The 24,321-nt window shown below is 34.4% G+C and overlaps 1 protein-coding gene across 3 annotated transcripts in view; it reads left to right on the plus strand.

Moving 5' to 3' along the window:
• Nucleotides 1-18,568, plus strand: part of CWC22 (CWC22 spliceosome associated protein homolog) — a 65,220-nt gene extending 46,652 nt beyond the window's left edge. For 2 of the 3 annotated variants that reach the window (XM_035007613.1, XM_035007614.1), the window contains exons 13-20: nucleotides 156-237; nucleotides 3,988-4,048; nucleotides 7,772-7,849; nucleotides 8,517-8,669; nucleotides 10,114-10,241; nucleotides 11,976-12,077; nucleotides 12,173-12,393; nucleotides 16,923-17,643. In XM_035007613.1, the coding sequence (XP_034863504.1) occupies nucleotides 156-237; nucleotides 3,988-4,048; nucleotides 7,772-7,849; nucleotides 8,517-8,669; nucleotides 10,114-10,241; nucleotides 11,976-12,077; nucleotides 12,173-12,393; nucleotides 16,923-17,509 (1,412 nt within the window). In that variant the 3' untranslated portion in view covers nucleotides 17,510-17,643. Of the gene's footprint in view, nucleotides 1-155; nucleotides 238-3,987; nucleotides 4,049-7,771; nucleotides 7,850-8,516; nucleotides 8,670-10,113; nucleotides 10,242-11,975; nucleotides 12,078-12,172; nucleotides 12,394-16,922 lie in introns of all 3 variants that reach the window. The other variant, XM_035007612.1, reaches the window with a different exon arrangement.
• The last annotated feature ends 5,753 nt before the right edge of the window (nucleotides 18,569-24,321 follow it).

Genomic DNA, 24,321 nt, shown 5'->3' on the forward strand with positions numbered 1-24,321 from the left:
GAGCTCTGCAAATACTATTTTACACTGTAGAAAAGAGCATTATTGTTAAACTCATAGATTCTAAATATTTATGAAAAATTATCTAGAGATACATCTTCAGTCCTTCACATTTATTTTTGTAGTCTTGTAGTTTTATTATGTTTAATTTCTTTCAGGACAAAAAGTGACTATTCATGACAAAACAGAAATTAATCTAGTCTCATTTCGTCGTACAATTTATCTTGCTATTCAGTCAAGGTAAGATACCGTAGTTCAGTTGATCCTTATTTTGCATAGGGGATGGACAAGAAGATGGGATTTTTAGAATCTGATGACGGAAAACTAGATACCATTTCAGGGATTCTCAAACTACCTGCCCAACTTCATAGATCCCTGCTGTTGGTTCTTTGCTTCAGGAGAAAATTATCTTTATTTGGAAGGTCTAATTGTGTTACATAATTAAATGGGTTTTTTTTAACTGTGTCATTCCTTATAGTTAAATATCACTAATAAAAACCTGAAGACAACTCTGTGTTATAGAGCTGGCACAGTATATAATTATAGTGGAAATTTAATATTTTTTTTAATTTGGTTTCTAATTCTGATTCTAAGCATAGAAGTACTTCTTTGATAACTTTTGGACACTGATTTTTTTGTGTGTGCAAATGGAAATGAATATAAATGGAAATAGGAAGGTTTTGAGGACCCTTTGAAGTAATGTTAAGTAAGAACTACTGTGATGTCATGTGAATATCCTATTCCCTTTGAAGGCTGTGAGTTTGGTTTGGAAGAGAAATAAATGAAATATTAAATGCTTAGTACATCTGTTGTTTTTTATGCGAATCAGCCTATTGATTTAATGGGCAAAGTGTTTACATTTTGCACCGGAGGAGGAATGTTTTCTCAGTTTCGTTTTCTTACTAGGTTTTGTATATTTCCATTTAGTATGATGTAATAGCAAAAATGATTCATACGTAGGAGTCATCCTGTTTTTATTCTGTCTGAAAACTTTTTGGCTTAGATTCATCTTCAGAAAGGGAAATGTTAAAAAACAAAACATTGGCTAGAAATATTTTTGGTTTATCCTTACCTATTTCTTTGCCTTTCGCATGAAAGAAAAATCTATTAACTATTTTTTCATACAAACTTAAAGTGAAACATGAGAAGTTTTTGTTTTAGGTAAAACTTCTTAGTTTGACCTTTCATTTATCCTTGTCTAGAAATTCAACAGTAATCTGTTGTAAACAGCAGATTCACTGTTTTAATATTGCTGTTAACATTAACTTTGAAGAGTTACAGTGGAGCTGTTTAGATAACTATTTAAAGGAAACTGTTTTTTTAGTTTATCAAACCTTGATAATCCTTGAACCACACAAAAGATTTGAAAAATGAAAGCATCAGACAGGTGACAATCATGATTACCAAGTAGTACCAACTCTAGTAACAGCAGTACTGTTTTATGTGTTGGTATTTGTTAAGACTTCTGAGCCCCTGAATGTCTAGTAAAAATAATTTATATATGACAGAGTTTACTAGACTTAAAATCTCATACATATTTTAGAAAGAACCACAAAGACAGATGTTTAAAGGACATGGTTGAGGGAGTCATGTAATGGGATCCTGAATTATAAAGTTATTGAACAAATATCACTCTAGATTAGTAAGTGCTATTATTGGTCATTAAAACAGCTGAAGTGATTTACTTTAATTTTTTTTTCAAAGCAGCAGTACTCAGTATTAATGATTTTACTGAGATACAGGTAAACATTATTGGCGGTAATTTAAATTGATAAACTCTTTATGGAAAGCCTTTTGGTAACATGAATCAGGGACTTAATGTCCATGCCATTTGACCATTCTTTTTCATTATATTTCTTAAAGAAATAGAAATTGACAGAATTATATATAGAATTGTTCAGTACAAAGAAAAAAAGACCATCTTGTCCAATACAAATAATCAAATGTCCAGTTTATGCCACCATTGAAAGTTAGGCTAATGTGGGAATTGTTACTGATGTGGGCAAGTGGTCTGACTTAATGTGAAATGGGGCAAAAACTGCATAGACACTATAGTACTGTACCAGTAGTATTAACTGTTTAAATAGGTAGACAGATTCTAAAAGTGATACATTAACATATCAACAGTGGTAGTCTTGAGAGGAGATTGGATTACAGATTTTTTTGTGTCTGTGTTTTCCAGTTTTTTATGTTTTTCGAAAGTCTTATGTTTACAGTATACCAATCTGTACCAAGTATAATATAAATCAAGAATGGAATATAATCATCAAGTCAGATGGCAGTGAGGGCACTTTATACACTTTGCTTTTGGAAATCTTGCAAACAAAAGGGCGACAACTGAACTGTGTGGTGATTTTTTTTTTTAATTTCTTTCCTTTTAGACTTGTTGACTCATCTCACCTGTACTCTTACCTTCTTACTATCCTGTCTCCTAAATGACCCTCTCTCATTTACACAAAACATAAAATTGTACAGTTGGTTTTGTTACTAAAAAGTAAACATTCCTGTTTGTTCTTGCTTTCAAATGATGTTCCACTCTGACTTTGCATTATTGAAGCTGTAGCATCAGAGGGAGGTGGGTTTATCTTTTTCCCACCAAAATTTCTTAGGTTGGAAACATCAACAAAACCATGTGTAAACACAACTGCGAAACTAGCATCATGTAAAATCATTTTTCTGTACCCTTCCCTCAGTCGCTATTTATTTGTGTTAAACCTGAAATTCATTTGATTTAGCAACCTAAGATAACTGAAACAACAAGCAAATTTAATTCATTTAATATTTACATTTAGTACAACTTCAAAACAATCTTGGTATAGGAAGTTACCAAATACTTTTAAAATAAGAACAAGGAAAATAGACTATCATACAGCTAACTTTCTCAATGGTACTTACTAGATAAACTGAAAGTTATAAAATATTTTTATTAATTGATTGACTTATTTTTCAGAAATTGCAGGGTTTTTTCCTGCATACTAATTGTGTTCTTAAAAAAAATTAAAACTAGAAAAGAAAATGTCAACATCTTTCAAAATACTTTTTGGTAATATTGCTATATTGTTGAGGTTTATCAACTACAGTTTAATATTTTAATCTTAGTGCCAGATATTGTTTAATATCACCTGTTGCAAAAGCTCTTTCTGACATATTTCTTTCTTCATTTTAGTTTGTTTTTTTTTAATTCCATTACATTGTACCATTCTGAGTTATTACTCTTTTGTGCTTATGAAACTCAGTAAGTATCAGAAGCTGAGAAATCAGATGAACTATAAAACTAAATTCATAGTCATACTATTTCAGTGGTTGATTATTTTATACTGCTTTTATCAAAAGAATGAAGGTTTGAACATTCTACAAAAAGTACAAATATATTAGTATTATTCCTGTATTGAGCTCACATTAAATTTGATAATTTTCTTAAGTATATTGGAAATATTTTTAATGAAACTTACATGAATGTTGTATAAAAGCAAATTATTTTTCCTTGTAAGTGATTTTGGTTATTTACTATTTTTATACTTAGTTTTTGAAAATGTAGAAGCACTGTGGTTGGGTATGAATCATGATAACTTATAAATGTGGTGATTAAGCACTAGATGTCATGCTGGGCTCTGGGGCATCTTTTACCTCTTACTGACTTGGGTCAGAGATAAGTGGAAATATTTAGCAATGTCATAAAAATTTGTCTACTTTCTGTCTATATATTTGCCCATTCTGGACAGCTTATATAAATGGAATCAAACTGTATGTGGTCTTTTATATCTGACTTTTTCACTTCACATAAATCAGAGTTCATCCATGTTGTAGTACATCTCAGTACTTCATTCTTTGTAGAATTAAGAGCTATTTCTTTTCTATATACATGATACAGTACTGTGAAGTTACAATAAAAAAGTTATTTTAAACAATTATTAAAGTGAGATCCTTGTTTATAAAAGAGTGCTATAGTTTAACAATGCTACAAGTTTTTAACTTATTTTATCTCTACAGTTTAGATTTTGAAGAATGTGCTCACAAATTGCTGAAAATGGAGTTCCCTGAGAGCCAAACAGTAAGTTAATATTTTTTTCTTCTATTAGGAAATAATATTGGTTATAAAAATGTTTAAGACAGTTAATATAGGCTTTATGAATTGAAATAACTCAGTATTGAATATTCATTTTTTAATGTAGCTATTCTAAAATTTTAAAATAACTTAAAACTTAGTTCTGGGGTGCCTCATAAATGCTACTCATTGCAGTGAATTAAATGGACTGCTCAAATGGGATGTGGGAAAAGGAGGAAGTCTCTGAACCACTGCACTTTACATGAATTTCTGAGTGGTTGCCTATAAATCAAATGGTGGCTTAAAATACAATAGGAAATTTGTTCCTTAATGAATTGCCTACTCCATCTACTTAATGCACTAAAACATTCTTTTGTGGTAGAAATTGTAATGATCACCATACATGTTGTTACATTGTTTTAATTGGATATAGAAGAATCTGTCATTTTTTTTTTCATTCATTAATTCAACAAAATGTATTCAGCATATACTACATATCAGACTCTCTACAGGGTATCACGGATTCAGTAATCCAATACAAATCAGCCCCCTCTTAGTCCAGGGGACTCATAATCTTATAACTTAGTATATACTTCACTGTTCAAAGTATCATAGAAGCTTAATGACAAAAATAATAAAGACTGGATTGAGTAGATTGTCTTGGGTGTTTTTTATAGTTGCATTCTTATCTACATTGCTCCCTGCGCATCTACATTTTAAATCCTTGGAACCTGAGCCAAGGCTTTTGGGGTTTTGTTTTTCACACCCTGGTTTACACATGGTAGACCCAGCACAGATGCCGCAGTGAATAGATCAACTCTAGGCTGTTTCTGTTTCTAAAAGATCTTGACTATCTGAGCTGTTACTATTAGGTGTAAGTGCTTTGTTTTAAGGCTTTAAATATGATCTGTTACGGGGATTGGCAGACTGTGGCCCAGGCCCACTACCCATTTTTCTAATTAAAATTTTATTGGAGGGGTGCCTGGGTGGCTCAGTTGTTAAGCATCTGCCTTCGGCTCGGGTCATGATCCCGGGCTCCTGGGATCGAGCCCCGCATCGGGCTCCCTGCTCCATGGGAAGCCTGCTTCCCCCTCTCCCACTCCCCCTGCTTGTGTTCCCTCTCTCGCTGTGTCTCTCTTTGTCAAATTAATAAATAAAATCTTTAAAAATAAATAAATAAATAAAAATTTAAAAAAATAAAATTTTATTGGAATACAGCCATGCCCATTGGTTGGTGTATTGTGTATAGCTGTTTTCACCTTATGGCAGCAGAATTGACTGGTTGCGACAGACATCTTATAGCCTCTAAAGCCTAAAATATTTACTATCTGGCCTTTGATTGAAAAAGTTTGCCAGACTTTTTCTAGATTATGGATTTCTTCTTGAAATGCCATGGTATGTAATTTTGAGAAGAAATGAAAGTTCTTTTTTCCCTCTTAAAGTTTGTTTGCTGGTATATTAGAAACAGTGTACCTATTTGTACCCTGGGTGCACTTGATGTGTTCACTTTTGAAAGGAAATAAATTAGTGAATTAACCTTTAAAATTATAATTGAAACTGAAATTACTATATGATCTTGCCACATTATTTGAGGAGTATAATTAAGTCATTATAACTTTTATTAATATTAATTCAGAAGATAGTTGTTCTAGAACTAACCTCAGCATATTTTGATAGTTGGAAGAATGTCTTAGTGCATCTATTTTCATGCACTCAAAAGACTCTCCTAAAATGGCTATAATATTTAATTAAAATGTTAAAATATTTAATTATTATAGGCCACAGGGAATAACTCTTATAATTGCATTTAGTCTAGGGAAGAAAATGATTTGTTTTATAAGTAGCACTGGCTTTATTAGCAAAGCTGTCAGCATATTACCATGTTATGTTGTTTAAAACCTGATTAACTGTTATGTTATTGTAAAATACAATGTTAGTAGAAAGAGTTGAAAATGCATTTTAATATATCAAATTAACACAATATGGCAGAACTCAGAAAAACCTCATTTTAACTTTTTAGTACTATATTAAATTTTGACAAAGTACATTTTTCCAGAACTTACACATTAATAAGCATTTTTTTTAATTGAGGTGACTTGTGACTAATCATAAAAAAATAATTTAGCAATGTAACGACATCTAGAAACAACTTAATATTGTGAATTAAGTAAGGCTTTTTGAGTAGATTGTTTTATAAGTAGATTATCAACTTCCAGAACAGTTCAACCAATAGAACTTTCTGCAGTGATGAAAATATTTGTATTCCACGCTGTCTAATATAGTAGCCACTAGTCACATGTGGCTTTTGAGTACTGAAAATGTGGCTGGTATGACCAAAGAACAAAAATTTTAATTTTATGTAATGTTATTCAACTAATTAGCTAGGGGTTACCATGCTAGACAGCACAGTTCTAGAGTACCTGTTCTGTGCTTCTTTGGGACCCTTTTCCTCCCTCTTGTGCATAGATATATGCAGTAAATATAGATAGACCTGAGTTTTAAAAATATTTACAATATTTGCTTAGGTTGCATCTCACATTGTTAAATATGACAAAATGTCAAAATTGCCAATTGAAAATATAAAGGTAAAATTAAATAGAAGTAAAAATGAACTGAAAGGGCATGTATTATATTTTATATAATAAATACATTTTTATATATTATGCATTATATTATATTTTCTGTTCATAGAACACAAATACATTGCAGTTACTATATTTGGAAAAAATAATCTTTAACTTTTTGGTAAATGTTTTGTAGAAAAAGATATTTAGTCAGTTCTACAGCAGTGGTCAGAGAATGAATTTAGGCCTTTTTTCATTTTGTCTCTCCATTGATTTGTCCATGTTTCCTGATTTTCTTTGTCTATGAAATTGATATAATCAATACATATTTCATTACAGTATTTTAAAATTATAAATCATTTGTGATGATAGTGTTTCCTGGTCCTGGATTTACTCTCACATTTATTAGTTCAACAGAATTTTACACAGGAGTTTTCAAGGCACATAAATAGCTGATTAGACAATATATTACTCCAGCAGTTATGGAATGATTTGATCTATTTGTATAGATTTATCAATAGATAGATGTATATGCGTAACATTTATTTTGAGGCTGGGAAATCCAGCCACAGAGGTGTTTTTTTCTTTGTTCTTGTAAAAATATTTTTTCTTTATTAACCAGAGTGTCATTTAAGTTAATGTTGTAGCTGTGCTTATTTTTTTTTTTTGTAGCTGTGCTTATTTATGCTTCTATGAAGACTCATGTTCTACCTTTTCCATACTAATTAAATATATTCCTTAATAATTGAGTTTAAAGGTGTATAACTGAATTGTTAGGTGGCGTATTGATGATCTATATTTTTAAAGATTTTGTGTAGAAACTTTTTAGAATACAGTCTATTCAGTCTCTTCATGGTGTATCTGTTTCATATAGTAGATTTTCTTGAAGTGATTCATACTTAATATGAATTTAGAATTTTGTAATCTAATTAGCATGGATGACTATGGAAACTGTCAGCTAAGCTGAAGGCTTTAAAAAACTATAGGCTTGACATAGATTGAATTTTTTAATTTTGTCTTAATAACAAGCTCACAAAGCTTTGGAAGTTTTGTATATTTAAAACCTTATTTAAAATTCAGGCTGTCTCTGTCATATTGATAAATTATCATATAGCATGGATTCATTCTGTTCTGAATTATTAATGCAGTTTTTTTTTCCAAATAGAAAGAACTCTGCAACATGATACTTGACTGTTGTGCCCAACAAAGGACATATGAGAAATTTTTTGGCTTATTAGCTGGGGTGAGTTCTAGCCTCATTTTTCTTGTTGGAATGTAATAGAATCACTAAGGGAATTCTTAACATGAATATTGTGAATTAATGTGTCTGCTTTGTGGTCTTGTCTAATACAATAGCAAATCTTTGCTAAAAGTTCGTTGCTCTTCCCTTCCTCAGGTTTCCCATCCTCTGTAGTTTCCTCCTTTCCTACTTCATTTTGTAGTGCCTTAACATTGCCATGTGACTCTTCCAGAACTTTTTGAAATTCTGTATGCTTTGTAACAATTTCCCAAAGAGGACAATTAAATGTTGCCATTTCAAAATCTCAAAGCAGTTTCTGAAGTCAAGTACATGTTCAGGCAGCACAAATAGAGCATGAGCTAAAATAAGTTTTTAAATCTAAACTCTACCCACAGAGAAATATATTTACATAGTATGCAAATGTATGTGTCTATGATAAGCTACTTGTATAATTTTGTTTTAGCATATAAACCCCAGGTAAATAGGGATGATATATATTACCTTCTTTTTTAAGCATTCCATCATATAGCACAAAAAGATTGAGTGATATAATATATAAAATATTTACTAATTTTTGATTCAGTAAATTTAGAAGGATCTGATATGCTCATAATGGTATTGAGAGTCAATTTTTAGTGGTACTGACATTCAGTTTTTTTTTATTTATTAGCGATTTTGCATGCTAAAAAAAGAATACATGGAATCCTTTGAAAGTATATTCAAAGAACAATATGATACCATCCATCGCTTGGAAACAAACAAATTGAGAAATGTTGCTAAGATGTTTGCTCACCTTTTATATACTGATTCACTTCCATGGAGTGTAAGTAGATGGGTTGATATTTATACTTCCTTCCTAATCCCATTATTCTCGAATAGAGTATTAAGTATAATATAACCATACTTTTCCTATGTAGGAAATGTACTTTTAAAATGAAATGTATAGCAAACTTTTACTGTAATGGCTATCTTTGAGGTTATATTCATATAACGTGGGATCGAGAAGCTAAGTAAATAACATGAGTATAAGAAATACCATCCTAGGTGATTTTAACAGTCCAAACATCACAGTCCTTTTTAATAGTGATGGCTAATGGTGTTTTCAGGGAAAATAGAGATTTTCATCTTCTCTAGGTGTGCACATGTGAATACACACTCATACCCACATACATCAATAGCTTGGTGGTCCATGCATTATGTAGTCAGTTCTTTAGAACAAGATAAGATATCCTTGATACACAGATGTATACTGGATTGGAATTTGAAATGCATTCATGAAGCTGGCATTTATTGTACAACTGCTGTTCATCCAACAACCATTCATTTAGTTACCAGCTATGTGCCCAGTCACTTGAGAGAGATACTGGGCATCCAAAGTGAATTATATATGATCTCTGCTTTCAAGAAGCATACCATATAAGAAATACATAAGGTAAGATATGCCCATAGCGCCAATATGAAATAACAAGTGATACGTTATAAGAAAAGTGAAGTTGAAAGAAAGAAATTACATCCAAGAGGAAAGAAAGAAGAGGATCACATTGTAGAATACCACAACCTAATGGTAGAATGAGGCAGCAAAGTGACCTCATAAACATTAGATTGTTGTAATATTGTAAGTACTAAGTATGTCTAGCTGCATTAATAGGCAGCTAGACATAATATAGGAGCCTGATTATAATAATATTTTTACTTCTTTTTCTCCCTCTGGGAATGAAAATGAAATCAAGGTTTTAACCAATTGAAGTAGATGGGTTCCTGGAACACAGAACTCATAAAGACTGGAGGTTACTTTTCGTTTTATTTGTCCTAAAACATCTCTCTATGGCTTCAGTTTTTAAGCCTCAGTCTTAGTATTCAGAACAAGCTATCACTCTTCCTGTCTTTACCCTTATTGTATATGTAGTCACAAAACTATAGCCTAATGCTCTAAGTGGCATTTTGCCCCAAACCCTTATATATATCCACATTTTGATGAGTGAGTTTTAGGAGCTAGTAATCTTTGCTTCAGCATTATATACTCACAGTAGAATATATCTCTGCTATAAAAAGCACATTACTCAAGAAAGAATGAACTCTATTTCTGTAGTATCTTAGCATTACGAAAATTAGCATAGAGAGGTAGTCTTAAACTTTGCCAACAAGTAATACTTATCAGGACAAAGAAAGATATTCACGGATAATTCTTTAGAGACGCTTAGAGTTATAAATGTTGGTCATTTTGTCTTTTGAACAAAATAAAATTGTCTTTTAATTTTAATTTTCAGGTTCTTGAATGTATAAAGCTAAGTGAAGAAACCACTACATCATCCAGTAGAATTTTTGTTAAAATATTTTTTCAAGAACTTTGTGAATATATGGGTCTTCCTAAACTTAATGCAAGATTAAAGGATGAGTAAGTTTATCATTATGCACTTTTTATTCTTACTGTCCTCAGGAATTTTCTTCCATTGTAGCAACATAAGTCCACACTCGGTTGTAAAAACAGTAGTTAAACCTCTAGGACTTTCTTCATCCACTAATTACAACTCTGAATTTCATGTTCTGTGGCGCAGGACAACATGCAGTTTTTAATGTTGGATTTTAGTTGCAGTAGAGAAAACACAGAATCAATGCCTCTTTTAATTTAGTTAGAACACACAAAATTCTTTTGTATGTTCACTGGAGTTTTCCAATAATGAGTACTACTTACAGTTTTATTTTCATTTTTAACCCTAATTTTGAACCTTAGAAAATTAATTAATCTTTGTTATCAATGGATAATTGTAAATATATTTAGATGACCCAGTCATGTAATTGTTCAAATTATTACACTGAATGAGAGTCTTGTTCCAGGACTATTGTGTAATCCCTATCTCAGCTTTCTTATTTCCTGTTTATTCAGATTACCCATTGCCACTCACATTGACTTCTACTGTATTCACACTGCTGAATCATCCTTTCAGATTTCTTAGTGACTACCTGCCAGGTCAAGTACTTTTTCTCAGTCCTTATGCCCCTGGACTTCCCAGTCTTACTTACACAGTTGACCACTTGCTCACTGTGGCTCCTCACTTTCTTCTCATTCTGCCTAACTCTTCATGATCTCTACTCTTTAGCCTACCTCTCCTCTTTGCCACAGTTTCCATTCTCTGGGCTAGTCCATCTGCTCCCTTTAGCTTCATAGACTAACTTATTGGTCCCTGTCTACTTCACCAGGTTTATCTCCTCCCTCTCCACAGCCTGCACCAACATTGCTCAACTCATTCATGCTTCCTTACCTCCATTTCCAGAGCTAGAAATCCCCTCTCTTGGTCTATCCAGCAAAGCTCTTAATTATTCTCCTTATATGTCACCTTTTTCTATGAAACAGTTTGTCCTGACTCTGCTGGTTAGTCATTCAAATTGGTACTCAGAACAACATGTCCAAACCACCTTATATTGTTAATGTTTTTTGTTCCCCTTCCTAGAAATAATAATTATATGCAGTCTTCATCCATGATTTCACTCTTTTGTTGACTACTTTTCCCCATCCCCCAGTGCCATGCACAGTACTGTGTGTGCATGTATGTGTGTGTGTGTATATATGTACATATATACACACACAACTTTATTATATACATTCACATACTACATATATATGCGTGTGTGTATGATTGTATATAGTCTACAATATGTGTGTATGTGTGATGTATAAAAAAGTTTTTAAAAACTTATGTGGGTGCCTGGGTGGCTCGGTCAGTTAAGCATCCGACTCATGGTTTCCGTTCAGGTCATGATCTCAGGGTTGTGAGATCGAGCCTGGTGTTGAGCCTTACACTCCATGGGGAGTGTGCCTGAGATTCTCTCTCCCTCTCTCCCTCAGGCCCCGCCTCCCATGCACACACATGCGCAAGCTCTCTCGCAAATAAATAAATAAATAAATAAATCTTTTCTTAAAAAACCTCTGTTGTAACTTTAGTAAATTATGACTTGACCCTACTCATTTCATTTAGATAGCATGTAGTCTAATAAATTATATAAATCACTTACTTAATTGTATTTCATTTAGTAATTTAATAATACATAGAAAATCTGAAAAATGACTGCATACTGCCTTTTTATCTTTAAGCAATGTGTTTTCTTTTGTTCGTATTTTTTCTTGTTTTAGAACCCTACAGCCATTTTTTGAAGGGTTATTACCCCGAGATAATCCAAGAAACACTCGGTTTGCCATCAACTTCTTTACTTCTATAGGTCTTGGAGGTTTAACGTAAGGATAATTTTCAGAATTTTATTTTCATCTTATAAAATTATCTCACAGTTGCCTTAGAAGCAGAAACTAACAGAGATTATATCTTTAATTAGGGATGAATTGCGTGAGCATCTCAAAAATACACCAAAGGTCATTGTGGCACAGAAACCAGATGTTGAGCCAAATAAATCCTCCCCCTCCTCTTCCTCTTCCGCATCCTCCTCTTCAGAGTCTGACTCCTCCGCCTCTGGTTCGGACAGCAGTGACAGCAGTTCAGAGTCTTCCAGTGAAGAGAGCGATTCTTCATCCAGCAGTAGTCAGAGCTCTGCCTCAGGTATGGAAAGTCATTTATAATTGATTGGGCTCTTCTCTAACAAGTATATTGCTGGTGATGTTTACAGCAAGGGAACAAAATAATTTGATTGCTTAATTATTATAGATTCAGTTGTTTAAAAGCCACAATTAGTAATATAAATGATCATCTATCACTGCTGGAGTCTGTAGTGAATTGCATCATTTATAATGCTCAGATCACCTATTGGCATCCCCTTCATAGAAATGAAGATGTTTCATTGGCAAATACTTATTTGTTTGAGTGATGACTGAAATACCGTTCATTCATAATGCCTATAATCCAGTTTATAGCTTTCCTGGTGTTTATATTTTAAAGAAATTTTAGTTTTTTACTTTAGTGAGGGTTTATGTTATTGACATGCGCCATGCATTCAGTGCGTACTTCCTAAGTGTAAATGTTCATGAAGAGAACACATCCATGTGCTAGCTACCCATAACCAGAGTTACCAGCTACTGCCACTCCTCCCATCCACTGCCTCAGGGCAGCTTCTGCTCTCATTTGTAATTACGTAATTCATTGTGCCTGCTTTTAACTTTATAACTATGTTTTATGAACTCCTTTATGTCTGGCTTATCTTTCACAATTACTTTTGTGAGATTCACCTGTAATACTGCATTTAGTTATAGTTCATTCAATCTTATTGCTGTATAGTTTTCCACTATATGAATATGCTACAGTCTATTTAACATCCCTTTTACTCAGCAGCAATTTAGATTTATAAATAGTATTCCCGTGAATACTCTTATTCATACTTGGTAGATATATGTATATGTATATATGTGCATTTCAGTTGGGTGTGTACTTGGAGAATCACTGGGAATCACTGGGTTGTAGATTGTGTGCGTATTTAGCTTTAGTAGATAACTGTCAGTTTTGCAAGTGGTTATTTCACTTTATACCCCCATCAGCCATGTTTGAGAGTTCCAGTAGCTCCCATCCTCACAGCACTTCAGTTGGCTATCTTCTTCGTTTTAACCATTCTGGTAGATGTGTAATGGTACTGCATTGTGGTTTTAATTTGTATTTTCTTGATCACTAATGAAGTTGAGCACTGTTTTATATTCTTATTGGCCATTTGGGTATTTTTCCTTTTGTTAAGTGGCTATTCAAGTCTTTTGCTACCTCCCCCCTTTTTTTTGTTTTATGAAGTTGTCTCTTCTATAAATTTGTAGGAGTTCTTTAGGTTTTCTGGATATGTATCTTTTGTGACATGTATGTATTGCAAATAGCTAGTTCAGTTCCATTCTGTCTCTCCAGGCCTGTGCAGCTGCCAGAGCTCTGTTGGTCTCTCTGTCCCTCAGCAGCAGCCCTGAATCAGCAGATGCTTACAGGGAGAAAGTGGCTGTAGAATGTCAGCTTACCTCTCTATGGTTCTGCGCTCCTTGAATCTTGACCCTTATTCAACTTAAAGTTGCAGAAAGTACAGAAAATTCCCATATAGCCTTCACCCAACTTCTCCTAATGTTAGCATTGTACTAACCAGAGTTCAATTATCAAAGCCAGGAAATTAACATTGGAACAATGCATTAAACAAATTCTTGAATTTGAATTGAATTTCACCAGATTTTCCATTAATGTCATTTTTCTTATTCCAGGATCCTACTTGCATTGAACTGAGTTTCTTCTTAGTCCTCTGTATCCTGTGATAGTTCCTCTCAGGCTTTTCTTGGTTTTAATGGCTTTGATACTTTTGAAGTCCTCTGGTCACTTATTTTTTAGAATGTCCCTCAATACGGATATCTGTCTGATGTTTTTACATGATTAGAATGAGGTTATGCATTTTTGGACAGAATACCATAGAAATGTATTCTTAATGCATCTTATCTTGGAGTTCATAATATTAATATGTCTTATTGGTGACATTAACTTTGATTACTCAGTTATGGTGGTATCTGCTCGATTTCTTCATGGAAACTCCTTTTTTCTGTAAATTAATGTCTTATATAAGGGAGATAATTTGATACTATGCAAATCTTCTCTTCCTCCTCTACCTTTCACCCTTTAATTTTAGCATCCATCTTTGGATCTTGTCTGCAATACTTAACTGCTGTGAGGGGCGCCTGGGTGGCTCAGTTGGTTAAGAGACTGCCTTCGGCTCAGGTCATAATCCTGGAGTCCCTGGATCGAGTCCCGCATCGGGCTCCCTGCTCGGCAGGGAGCCTGCTTCTGCCTCTGACCCTCCCCCCTCTCATGTGCTCTCTCTCTCTCATTCTCTCTGTCTCAAATAAATAAATAAAATCTTTAAAAAAAAAAAAAATACTTAACTGCTGTGGTGTTTGCTGAACGTGGTTTTTCCATTTGCTTTTTTTTTCTGCATTTAGTAATTGAATTTCTTCTGCAAGAAGAAGTTGTCCCTCTCCCCCCTCCCCATTTATTTATTAACTGTATATTTTATCAGTGTGGACTCATGGATATTTATCTGAATTAGTTAAAATCCATTACTGTCATTGATTTTGTTGTTCAGGTTATTTCAGCTTTGGCAATTAAGAGCTCCTGCAAGTTGACCCCTCTGTTCTTTCAACATACCCCATCCTTTTTTTTTGAGCACTGCCTTTCTTTATAACATCTCAAGTTGTTCAAGATCTTTAGTGCCTTTAAGCAGAAGATTTTAAATTTTTATCTGGCATTTCTAGTAGTTTTCAGCAGGGGCACTGGTCTTCCACAGCTTTCTTCATCCTCCCCGGAAGTGGAAATACAGTAGTAAAGGATTTTTTCAAATGTGCCATTTTCTGAGAAGGTCTGTGGTATTTTCCCCAGGGTCAACTCTGTTTTCTTCCATCATAGTATCTTGGTCTGAATAAGAGATAGTCTAATTGTCCAAAACACATATCATTTCTTATTTTTTAATGCATATTTTAGTGGCAGGACAAAGTAGTTTGGAAGGTTGATCTTTATACTCTTGTTCTCCGGCTTGTTGCACTTAAAAGAGTATTAGATACTGTATGACAGCCAGAATTGTGGGACTCTCAGTATTTTATGTTATTAGAGCAAGATTGCATTTGCCCACAGGAAGTCTTATTCTTGAATTAAAATATATAACATTGTTCGTTTAATATTCACCTCTTTTAATTCTAAAGAATTTGTTATTTCATGGTATCTGTTTTGAGAACAGATGATAACACAGCATGAATTGCTGCAATAAGGAATCTTGCCGATTCAGAATTAATTTGCCTCATCATACAATTTCGGTAGAGAGCTTTCAGTTTTATTAGTAAAATATTAAGTAGCATAAAAACAGTATGAACTGCTCCCAAATTAGAAAATTGTAAAGCAAACACCAAAGAGTGGGGAGGTTGCATAATATGGTAGGGCTCAGGGTTTTGTGTCAGCGACACAAGAAAAAGAGTGGTGTAGAGTAGGGTCAGAGAGACGCTGATTTAGCACACAGCCAGATGGTTTCTGCTTGGGTAGCTGCAGCTCAGCTGAGAACCAGAGAAATAAATCCTTAGTGGCAAACCAATGGACTGTGCCAAGGGTAGACATTTGGCAGAAGAAAGAGGTTGGTACAGTGAGATTTAAGTGGAGATAGGACGAAGGTAGGCAGTTTTCTACCATATTTTCTTCTTTCTGTATATGTATGAATTTGACAGAACTTTTGGTCATCTTAGCAACTTTGACTTACGTACCCAAAAGAAATAACACAAATATAAAGTGATTAAACTTGTTTTATAGCTTAAAATTTCACTGTGATTAAGATTTATATTTATGATTATATCAGTGAGATTGAATTGTTCTAGGCCATTTCAGAAGAGTTTTCTCAGAAATCAAGCCTTCATAGCTCTCATAAAGCATATGATTATATGTCTTAACAAGCTTCACTTCCTGGTGCAGATACTGTTTCTCTGATAGCACTGGAGAGCAGAACTATTGTGGGTTTTTTTTAAGATTTTTTTATTTATTCACTTGAGACACAGAGATACAGAGAGAGAGAGAGCATGAGCAGGAAGAGAGGGAGAAGAAGCAGCAGGCTCCCTGCTGAGCAAGGAGCCCGATACGGGGCTCGATCCCAGGACCCTGGGATCATGACCTGAGCCGAAGGCAGACACTTAACCATCTGAGCCACCCAGGCGCCCCAGAACTGTTGTTTTTGTAGAAAGAGGTTTCTATTTGAAGAATGTATATTTGTGCTATTAAACAAACTCATGCACCCCACTCCCCCACCTTTAGGGAGTGATGTTGCTGGCATGTGTGATCACTGTATTTTTTAGAAGTGGAAATGTTAGTCACTTTATAAAAAACTTTACATTTGCTATAGTTTATTTAAAGTTTCTGTTTACTGCTTTGAGTCTAAAGATCAAAACAGTACTTTGGTAACTAATGGTGATATGATGTATATTCTTAAAAATTACTCATAAAATATTCTGTCATCAGACTTTCCATTCAATCAGTTTAGTTTTGCATCCAGTTTGTCTGAATTAATAAACCTACAATGGATCAATAAATGTAATTGTTAAATTATGAAATTAAAGATTAAAATAAAAGCTAACTACTTCATTTTACACCTGCAGCTACTGATACAAGAAAGAAGGGACAAGGGAACACCAGAAGTAAAGAAGTAGATAAATTGATCAGGAAACAACAAACCCATGATAGGAAACAAGAAGAAAGAAGGCCAGAGCAAAGACATCAAGAAACATGGACTGAAAGAGAAAGAAGGTCAGAAAAACATAAAGATAAAAATTCAAGGGATCCGCATTGGAGAAATCCCATAACAAAATACACTTCAGACAGAAGTGTTCCTTCTGAACGAAATAGTTACAGTAGAATCATGAATGACAGAGACCAAGAAGCACACACAGATTTGGAAAATAAGCATGGTGATCCCAAAAAGAAGAGAGGAGAGAGAAGAAATTCTTTTTCTGAAAATGAGCACAGACACCGAAATAAGGACAGTGAAAATGTTATAAGAAAAGATAGATCAAAGTCAAGAGAGAAGAATAGAAAACATTCAGGTTCTAGAAGTGATGAAGATAGGTATCAGAATGGTGCCGAAAGGCGATGGGAAAAATCTAGCAGATACTCTAAACAATCCAGAGAATCAAAGAAACATCAGGACCAGCGAAGAGAAAAGTCTCCAACAAAGCAAAAAAAATGATTCTACAAAATTACAGAAACTGAACATGCCTTATATTCAGTTGAAACAAATTATATTTTACATTAACGAACTTTATAGAGAATTCTTGTATAAAGTAATGGTTTGTATTTGTACATTTAAAATTTTTTTCTTTTTAACATGTTTTATAATTGATACATCTCAAGGCCCTCCACATAAAATTATTTGAAAAGTTTCACGGGAGAGGGATGTAATTCTTGCTTATATTTTGTTAATAAAATGATCAAATGCTCATTGAATCAGTGATTTTTTTCATTGACAAAATTTTTTTCCTGATAATGTTTCCAACTGTTTATAGAACTATTATAATGAATTATTAGTGGCTTTTTTTTTTTAATAACTAGAGACCAAAATAGATGAACCATTTCAATGTAATATTTTTGCTTTGTTAATGAGATGCTATGAACCTTTTTTAGGAGTCACCCTTTTTATAAAATAAGAATTATTTCAAGTTTCATATTACATCTTGAACAAAATAGGTATGTGTAATTTTTTTAACAAGTGTTTTGATGAAGCTAAGGGTATGTTAGTCTTTTAAACAGATACAAAGCTATATTATTTAGAATTAGGACTTCTCTCATCTCTCATAACATTTCTTCTCTCTGGACTGCTAGATTAACGTTTAATTGAAATTCTTTGTGATTAGTGCTTTTTCTCAGCCTTGAAGTTATATCATTGTTGGTAAGTTAATGTGTATTTAACTTTTAATTTAGATTAATAGGTCATTGGAAAACATACAGTCATGAGAAATGTGAACAGCCTGTGAAATAATTCCAATTTTTATAAGAATTTTAAAGGTTTCCATCACTGTAACTCTTACCAATTAATATGTGACCATATTATTTATTACTTTTGAAATAAAATATTGCCTCTGAAATTTTAGATTTGCTGACATTTAACCCTACTTACCAAATAGACCGCTTGTGCTTACTCACTTTTAAAGTACTTAAAGTCCATTTTAGCTGATGTCTGGTTTCAAGAATAATGGGACCACCGTCTTTAATGTTTGACTTTCAGGCATTTTCTGATTCAAAATGTTTTCTATTTTTGTTCAAAAACTTGAATATAAATAACAATAAAGTCCATATAAATAAATAAATATCCTCTCCTCCTATCCTCCTGCCCCTGCAAAAAAACAACAAAGAAGTATTAATTGAATATGGCAGCCTGGAAAAATTCTTTTTAGTGTTGTCTCCTACTGTGGTGGTTAGAAGGTGCTGAGTTGTCATTAGAAGGTACTGTCATGGACGCAGTGCATTTCACAAAACTATGAAGCTCAGCAAATTGGATTTAAGGAACACATAGGCTATGAGCCCTAAAGGAAAATAGTTTATTTTTGTAACTGAACACTGATCTTGGGGGTGGTAAAAAGGACAAAAACTGGACTAGAAATTTTAGCTTATTTTCTTCACTTTAAATTGATAATTTCTTTTCTAAATGTAGAAATGGGAAATCATTCGATTTACTGAGTCGTTAAGACCTTAGAGCGTTGTTCAAGTAGGTAATTTTTTAAATGTAACAAATATTTATTGCGCTCCTATTATGTGTGCAGACCTGTTCTAGGAACTAGAAATAAACCATGAAGAAAACAGAGAACTCTTACAGGGCTGATACTATGATAGGGAGATATGGTGGTCATGATATTGGTGGGGTGGTTGGTAATTTTCCATAGGAAGATCAGAGATCTCTGATAAGGCGATGTTTGCCCAGATTATTGAAGGAAATAAGGGCTTCAACCCTGTGGACTGCTATGGGGGGAACCCAAGCAAAAGGAATTGCTGAGGCATAGATGTTTATTTGTAACAAATATTGCCTGGAAATTTATGTTAACATTTCCTATTCAACTAGTTGGATTTTTTTTCTCCTCACTATTTTATTTACTTTTAACAAAAGCAGTTAACACCTAACTCCCTTCAAGCAGAAAAGTATTTTGAATCTAACTGAGTCATACCAGGGCACAGTGAATGGGGGCCTGGGGCAGAACTGGACTGTCGGCCTTCATGGTGCATTTCTAGCGCATCAAATGTGATATGCTCACATCCCCCGCCCTGCCATTCAGGCAGGTTTTTTCACTTTCATCCTTTTAAAATGCAGATAAGAAACATGTTGACTATGTCTGCTATTTCTGACTTTTTACTTCTTAGGATTAGCATTTTTTTGAGGATCAGCTGAGTCCTGTATATTTTGCATGCCATTACTCACTGTGTTTCAGTTTCTCAACTTCTTGCATCCAAGGTTTCTCTATCCCTACTACATCCCTAACCACCTGCACCCATGTCATCCCCTTTATGTTGACTTCAGAATCCACACCATCTCTGAAATCTCTTCTTCCAGCATCACACTTTGACCACTGCCCATCCCACTCACATGCTCTAGTAATGCTAGTCTAGGAATCCTTTCATCAAAACTTCAGATGTACTGACTTTGTTAAAATTTATCATCGCGCCCCCCTCCCCATTCTTTCACTTGCTTTTAGGAAGAGACTCGGGTTCATATTGGGTAATTTATTACCATTTCATTTGAAAACTATTTGGCTAACTGCACATTTAAGTCTGACTAGGTTTTTATCTGACCTATACCACTTGCTGGCTGTTGACTTTTGGGCAGGTCCTTCACTTAGTGTCTCCATTTGTGTCCATTTTCTCCTATGAACAGTGGGAGAACGGTAACTCCCTTAAAAAGTGAGTGGCCTCTGTGGCATGAGCAGGGCCTGGAGCTAAGTGCTCAGTGTGACTGTTCTTATTATTTATTTATTATTCTTATTATTTTTGTCACTAAAGGCTGTACCATAATTCATTTTTCCTCAGAGCCACATCCTTTCTAACTTAACTGCAATTGATTCTATGAATCTCCCATCATTTTTGAGTTCACCTTTCCCCAAATCACCAAACTTCAACAGTATCTTTTTTAAATTTTTTTTTTTTTTTTTTTTTTTTTTTTTTAGAGAGAGAGAGAGGGAAAGGCAGAGGGAGAGGATCTTCAAGCAGACTCCCTGCTGAGTGCGGAGCCCATTGTGGGCGGGCTCTCAGAACCCATGAGATCATGACCTGAGCCAAAACCAAGAGTCTGACACTTAACCGACTGAGCCACCCAGGCACCCCTGGACTTCGACAGTAGTCGGTGCACATCCTCCTGTGCACCAAGTACTGCTCCAAGGAGAGAGCAAAAAGCAAACAGGCCCTGTCTTCAATTGAGCCTAAATCCTTGCAAAGGAAAACAAAGTTTAAAAAATAAAAACTTACGCTTTGAAAAATGTTAGCTATTCAGAAAAACCAAAAGAATAGTGCAGTGACCACCTATAAACTACCTCGATTCTGATTTCAGTAATCTAAAGCCTTATTTCCATCCTGTCACTTTCTTCTACATGGAAGTTCAATGACTCCTCTAGCCTATAGCATAAATGTAAATTCGCAGCCTGTTACTCTAGTTTCTTTAAAGTTCAAGTTCACCCTGTCTTAATGATCTAGGAGCTGCCAGCCTTTGAGCACTAACTACTACGTTTTAGAATGTTTAGCAGCATCCCTGACCTTAGCTGCTAGATACTAGCTGCTAGATACAATTTTGCCTAGTTGACTACCATAACCATAGACTTAGCACTTAGGAAATAGTCTTCAGTGGATCTCAATGTCGTGCTTGTTCTGCAGGCGTCACTGTGCCCATTCATAGAAAGCTATGCCTATTATACTGCCCTCTTTTTGCAAGGGGAAGATTTGTTTTAAATGACTATTTAATATTCACTTAGTAGAGCAGTGGGCAGCAATATTCCAGTTTTTGTTCAGCAAAATTTTCTGATATTCTAGGGAGGACATTCTGGTTGACATTTTAAAAGGTAAGTTTTCTGCAAATAGAAGCATGATTATTAGCCTGTTAATATGATTGTCTCATATAGGTTCTGGCTTCTCACTGTAGCTGTTTGTTATAACCAACACACTTCAGGAATGGCAAATAATGAGCTGTGACTGTTGTATTATTTTTTTTTAAAGACTTTATTTATTTATTTGACAGAGAGATACACAGCGAGAGAGGGAACACAAGCAGGGGGAGTGGGAGAGGGAGAAGCAGGCCTCCCGCCAAGCACCGCGGGGCTCAATCCCAGGACTCTGGGACCATGACCTGAGCCGAAGGCAGACGCCTAACCATCTGAGCCACCCAGGTACCCCTATTGTATTATTGTTAATCCTGTAATAGAGAATTAGATTATCCAATATCCAAACACCTTAATTTTTGATAAAACACTTCAGTAACCATCAAATGGTTGCTGAAGTGAATTAACTAGTCATTTAATCAGTAACTTCATGCACTATAAGACCTAAAAGATTGGCCAAATGGGATTTAATCTTCACCGAGTTAGATTCTCTCCTGGAACAAGTATCTGGTATGAATCCAATGTCCTTATGAGTCCCATACTCTATATAGCACCTTAACCAGAGATCTTCCTCCACTATTTCTGTGACCAATACATGAGAAGTCCCTGTGAAGGCTGTACCGAACATTTGCTGTTTCTGTCTGAGGATGATTCCTTCTCTCTGATCAGATAATTTTGGGAACTTGCCAACAAAAACACTCCCTGGCCTGGCCATACAGGGTACCCAATCCCCTGAACAATGGAATTGGTTCAGGAATGAGCGTATGACCCACGCTGGTCCACTCAGAATCCTTGCCTAGTTGTTCTTCAGTTCGGAGCATGAAACCACAGGACCATGTCTAAGGGCACGCAGAGCAAAAAGGGTGTTTATTGAAGCTGGAGCATCCAGAGTCCTGTGGAAAAGTCCAACCTGCAAATCAGCGCTGCTCAAGAGCAAGCAGCCCCCAGATGGATGAGGAAACAATTCTGTTTGAGTCCCTAAATAAATTGAACTGTGGCAGAAGCTACACTTCCCAGATATGAGTTAACGAATCCCTTTTTTATTTAAGATACTTTGATTTGGATTTATACCACTTGTAATAAAAACATCTATTAATTCATGGTGATTCCTGTTGATGGACAGGATGGAATCATTTGGACAGTTATTCCCACCTCGCCATATTTTTGCTTACATACTTTTACTTGAAGAAGGGTAGAAGGAAATAGATGTATACCCAATAAAGATGACCTATGGGAAAAAAATACAACAAAGTACCTTTGGGTGGGTCTTAATATTTTAAAGAAACATCTAAATGAGTAATTTAAATGAGGTTAATTTTACCAGTGATTTTAAATGAGGTTAATTTTAAGTGAGGTTAATTTAATACTAGTGATCTATTTTTATAAATAACAGAACCTCACTTTTCCTACAGCACTCTTCTTGGGCTTTGAAATGTCTTGCACAGATGCAACAATTCAATTCACAAACAAAAATTGGTTTCATGTTACCAATGAAAAGGACTAACTGCAGCTATTTTGAGAGCTATAATACCTCCTTTAAGCCACAAAGATACTTTACCTTAACAACTAGTGTATCCTCCTGATCATTTTACAATATGAAATACTGAACAGTAAGAATACTGCAAACATTTGCAATCTTACACAAAATAAAAGCAGTCTGAAAATCCCATTATATACAAATAACTGCAGACTCTTCTTGAAATACAGGAAAAAATGTAAAAAGTCAACATTACCACCATTCCTCAAGTTTTGAGAACAATTTTGCTTGTGTCCTAATATTATTTTTTGTCTAAAAAGGGAGAAGATGAAGCTCTTAGGGGTATTTAGCCAAAGAGGGAAAAGAGAGGAGGAAAAATTGTGTTTGTGCTTAATGAAAGATCCTGAATTGCTCATCTAGGCTAGAGGTAAGTATTGGAGAAGTGATAGGAGGGGTGGGAGGCACTGGGAAGGAACTGGTAGTTACTGATAAAAAAGAGTCATCTTCTGTACATACTTCTCAGAGGTCAGAAGTTCAATTTTATATTCCTTTGTATCCCCAGATTCAAATCTAAAAATCTCTTGTAGATGTTCAATGAGCATTTGATGAATGAGTGGGGAAACAGAATATTTTGGTTTATTGCTAAGGAGAATAATTTTATACACTTCGGGATTCTTGGGGTTTTGTGAAATTTTAAATGCAGATCAACTACTATTAACCCAGTTGGAGTCCAAGTATAACTATTTTGCCATAGAGCATGAGAAAGTCAAAGTCAAGAACATATTAGCTTAAAACCTGGGGCATCAAAATGAAGATAAAATTTATGCATAAGAGTATATTAAAGGTAAAATACATAGAAGTAGAGGGAGTATAAATGAGTAGAATCATTTTAGAAAATTGTTTGACAGTATCAGCTAAATTTGAACATACATGTTTCCTATTCACCAGCAATTCCACTCCTAGGTGTTCAACAGTATAGTAGAACACTACATGTTAAGTGGAGAGAGGTTGGTAAAGGGTACAAACTTTCAGTTATAAGATGAATAAGGCTGAAGGTCTAATGTATAACATGGTGATTATAGTTGATAACACTGCATTGTATAATTGAAATTTGCTAGAAGGGTAGAACTTAAATGTTCTCACACAAAAAAGTGAGAAGTGGGATGATAGATAGGTTAATTAACTCAATAGGAGGAACTCACAATGTATATATACATCAAATCATCATTTTGTATACTTTAAATATCTTACAATTTTATTTGTCAAATGTCAATTATACCTCAACAAAACTGAAAAAAAAAAAAAAAAGAAGAAAGAAATACTGCATCTTGGGTACCTAAATATACAAACATTAAAGAACACTGTGAACATTTTCAATCTTTTTTTCCTCCCAACAGAAATGTGTACCCATGTGCACCAAAAGATGTGTACAGGAATGTTCGGAATAGCATT

The sequence above is a fragment of the Mirounga leonina genome, unplaced genomic scaffold, assembly GCF_011800145.1.
Source record: "Mirounga leonina isolate KUSES-001 unplaced genomic scaffold, KU_Mleo_1.0 Mir_151, whole genome shotgun sequence".
In the NCBI taxonomy this organism is placed as follows: domain Eukaryota; kingdom Metazoa; phylum Chordata; class Mammalia; order Carnivora; family Phocidae; genus Mirounga; species Mirounga leonina.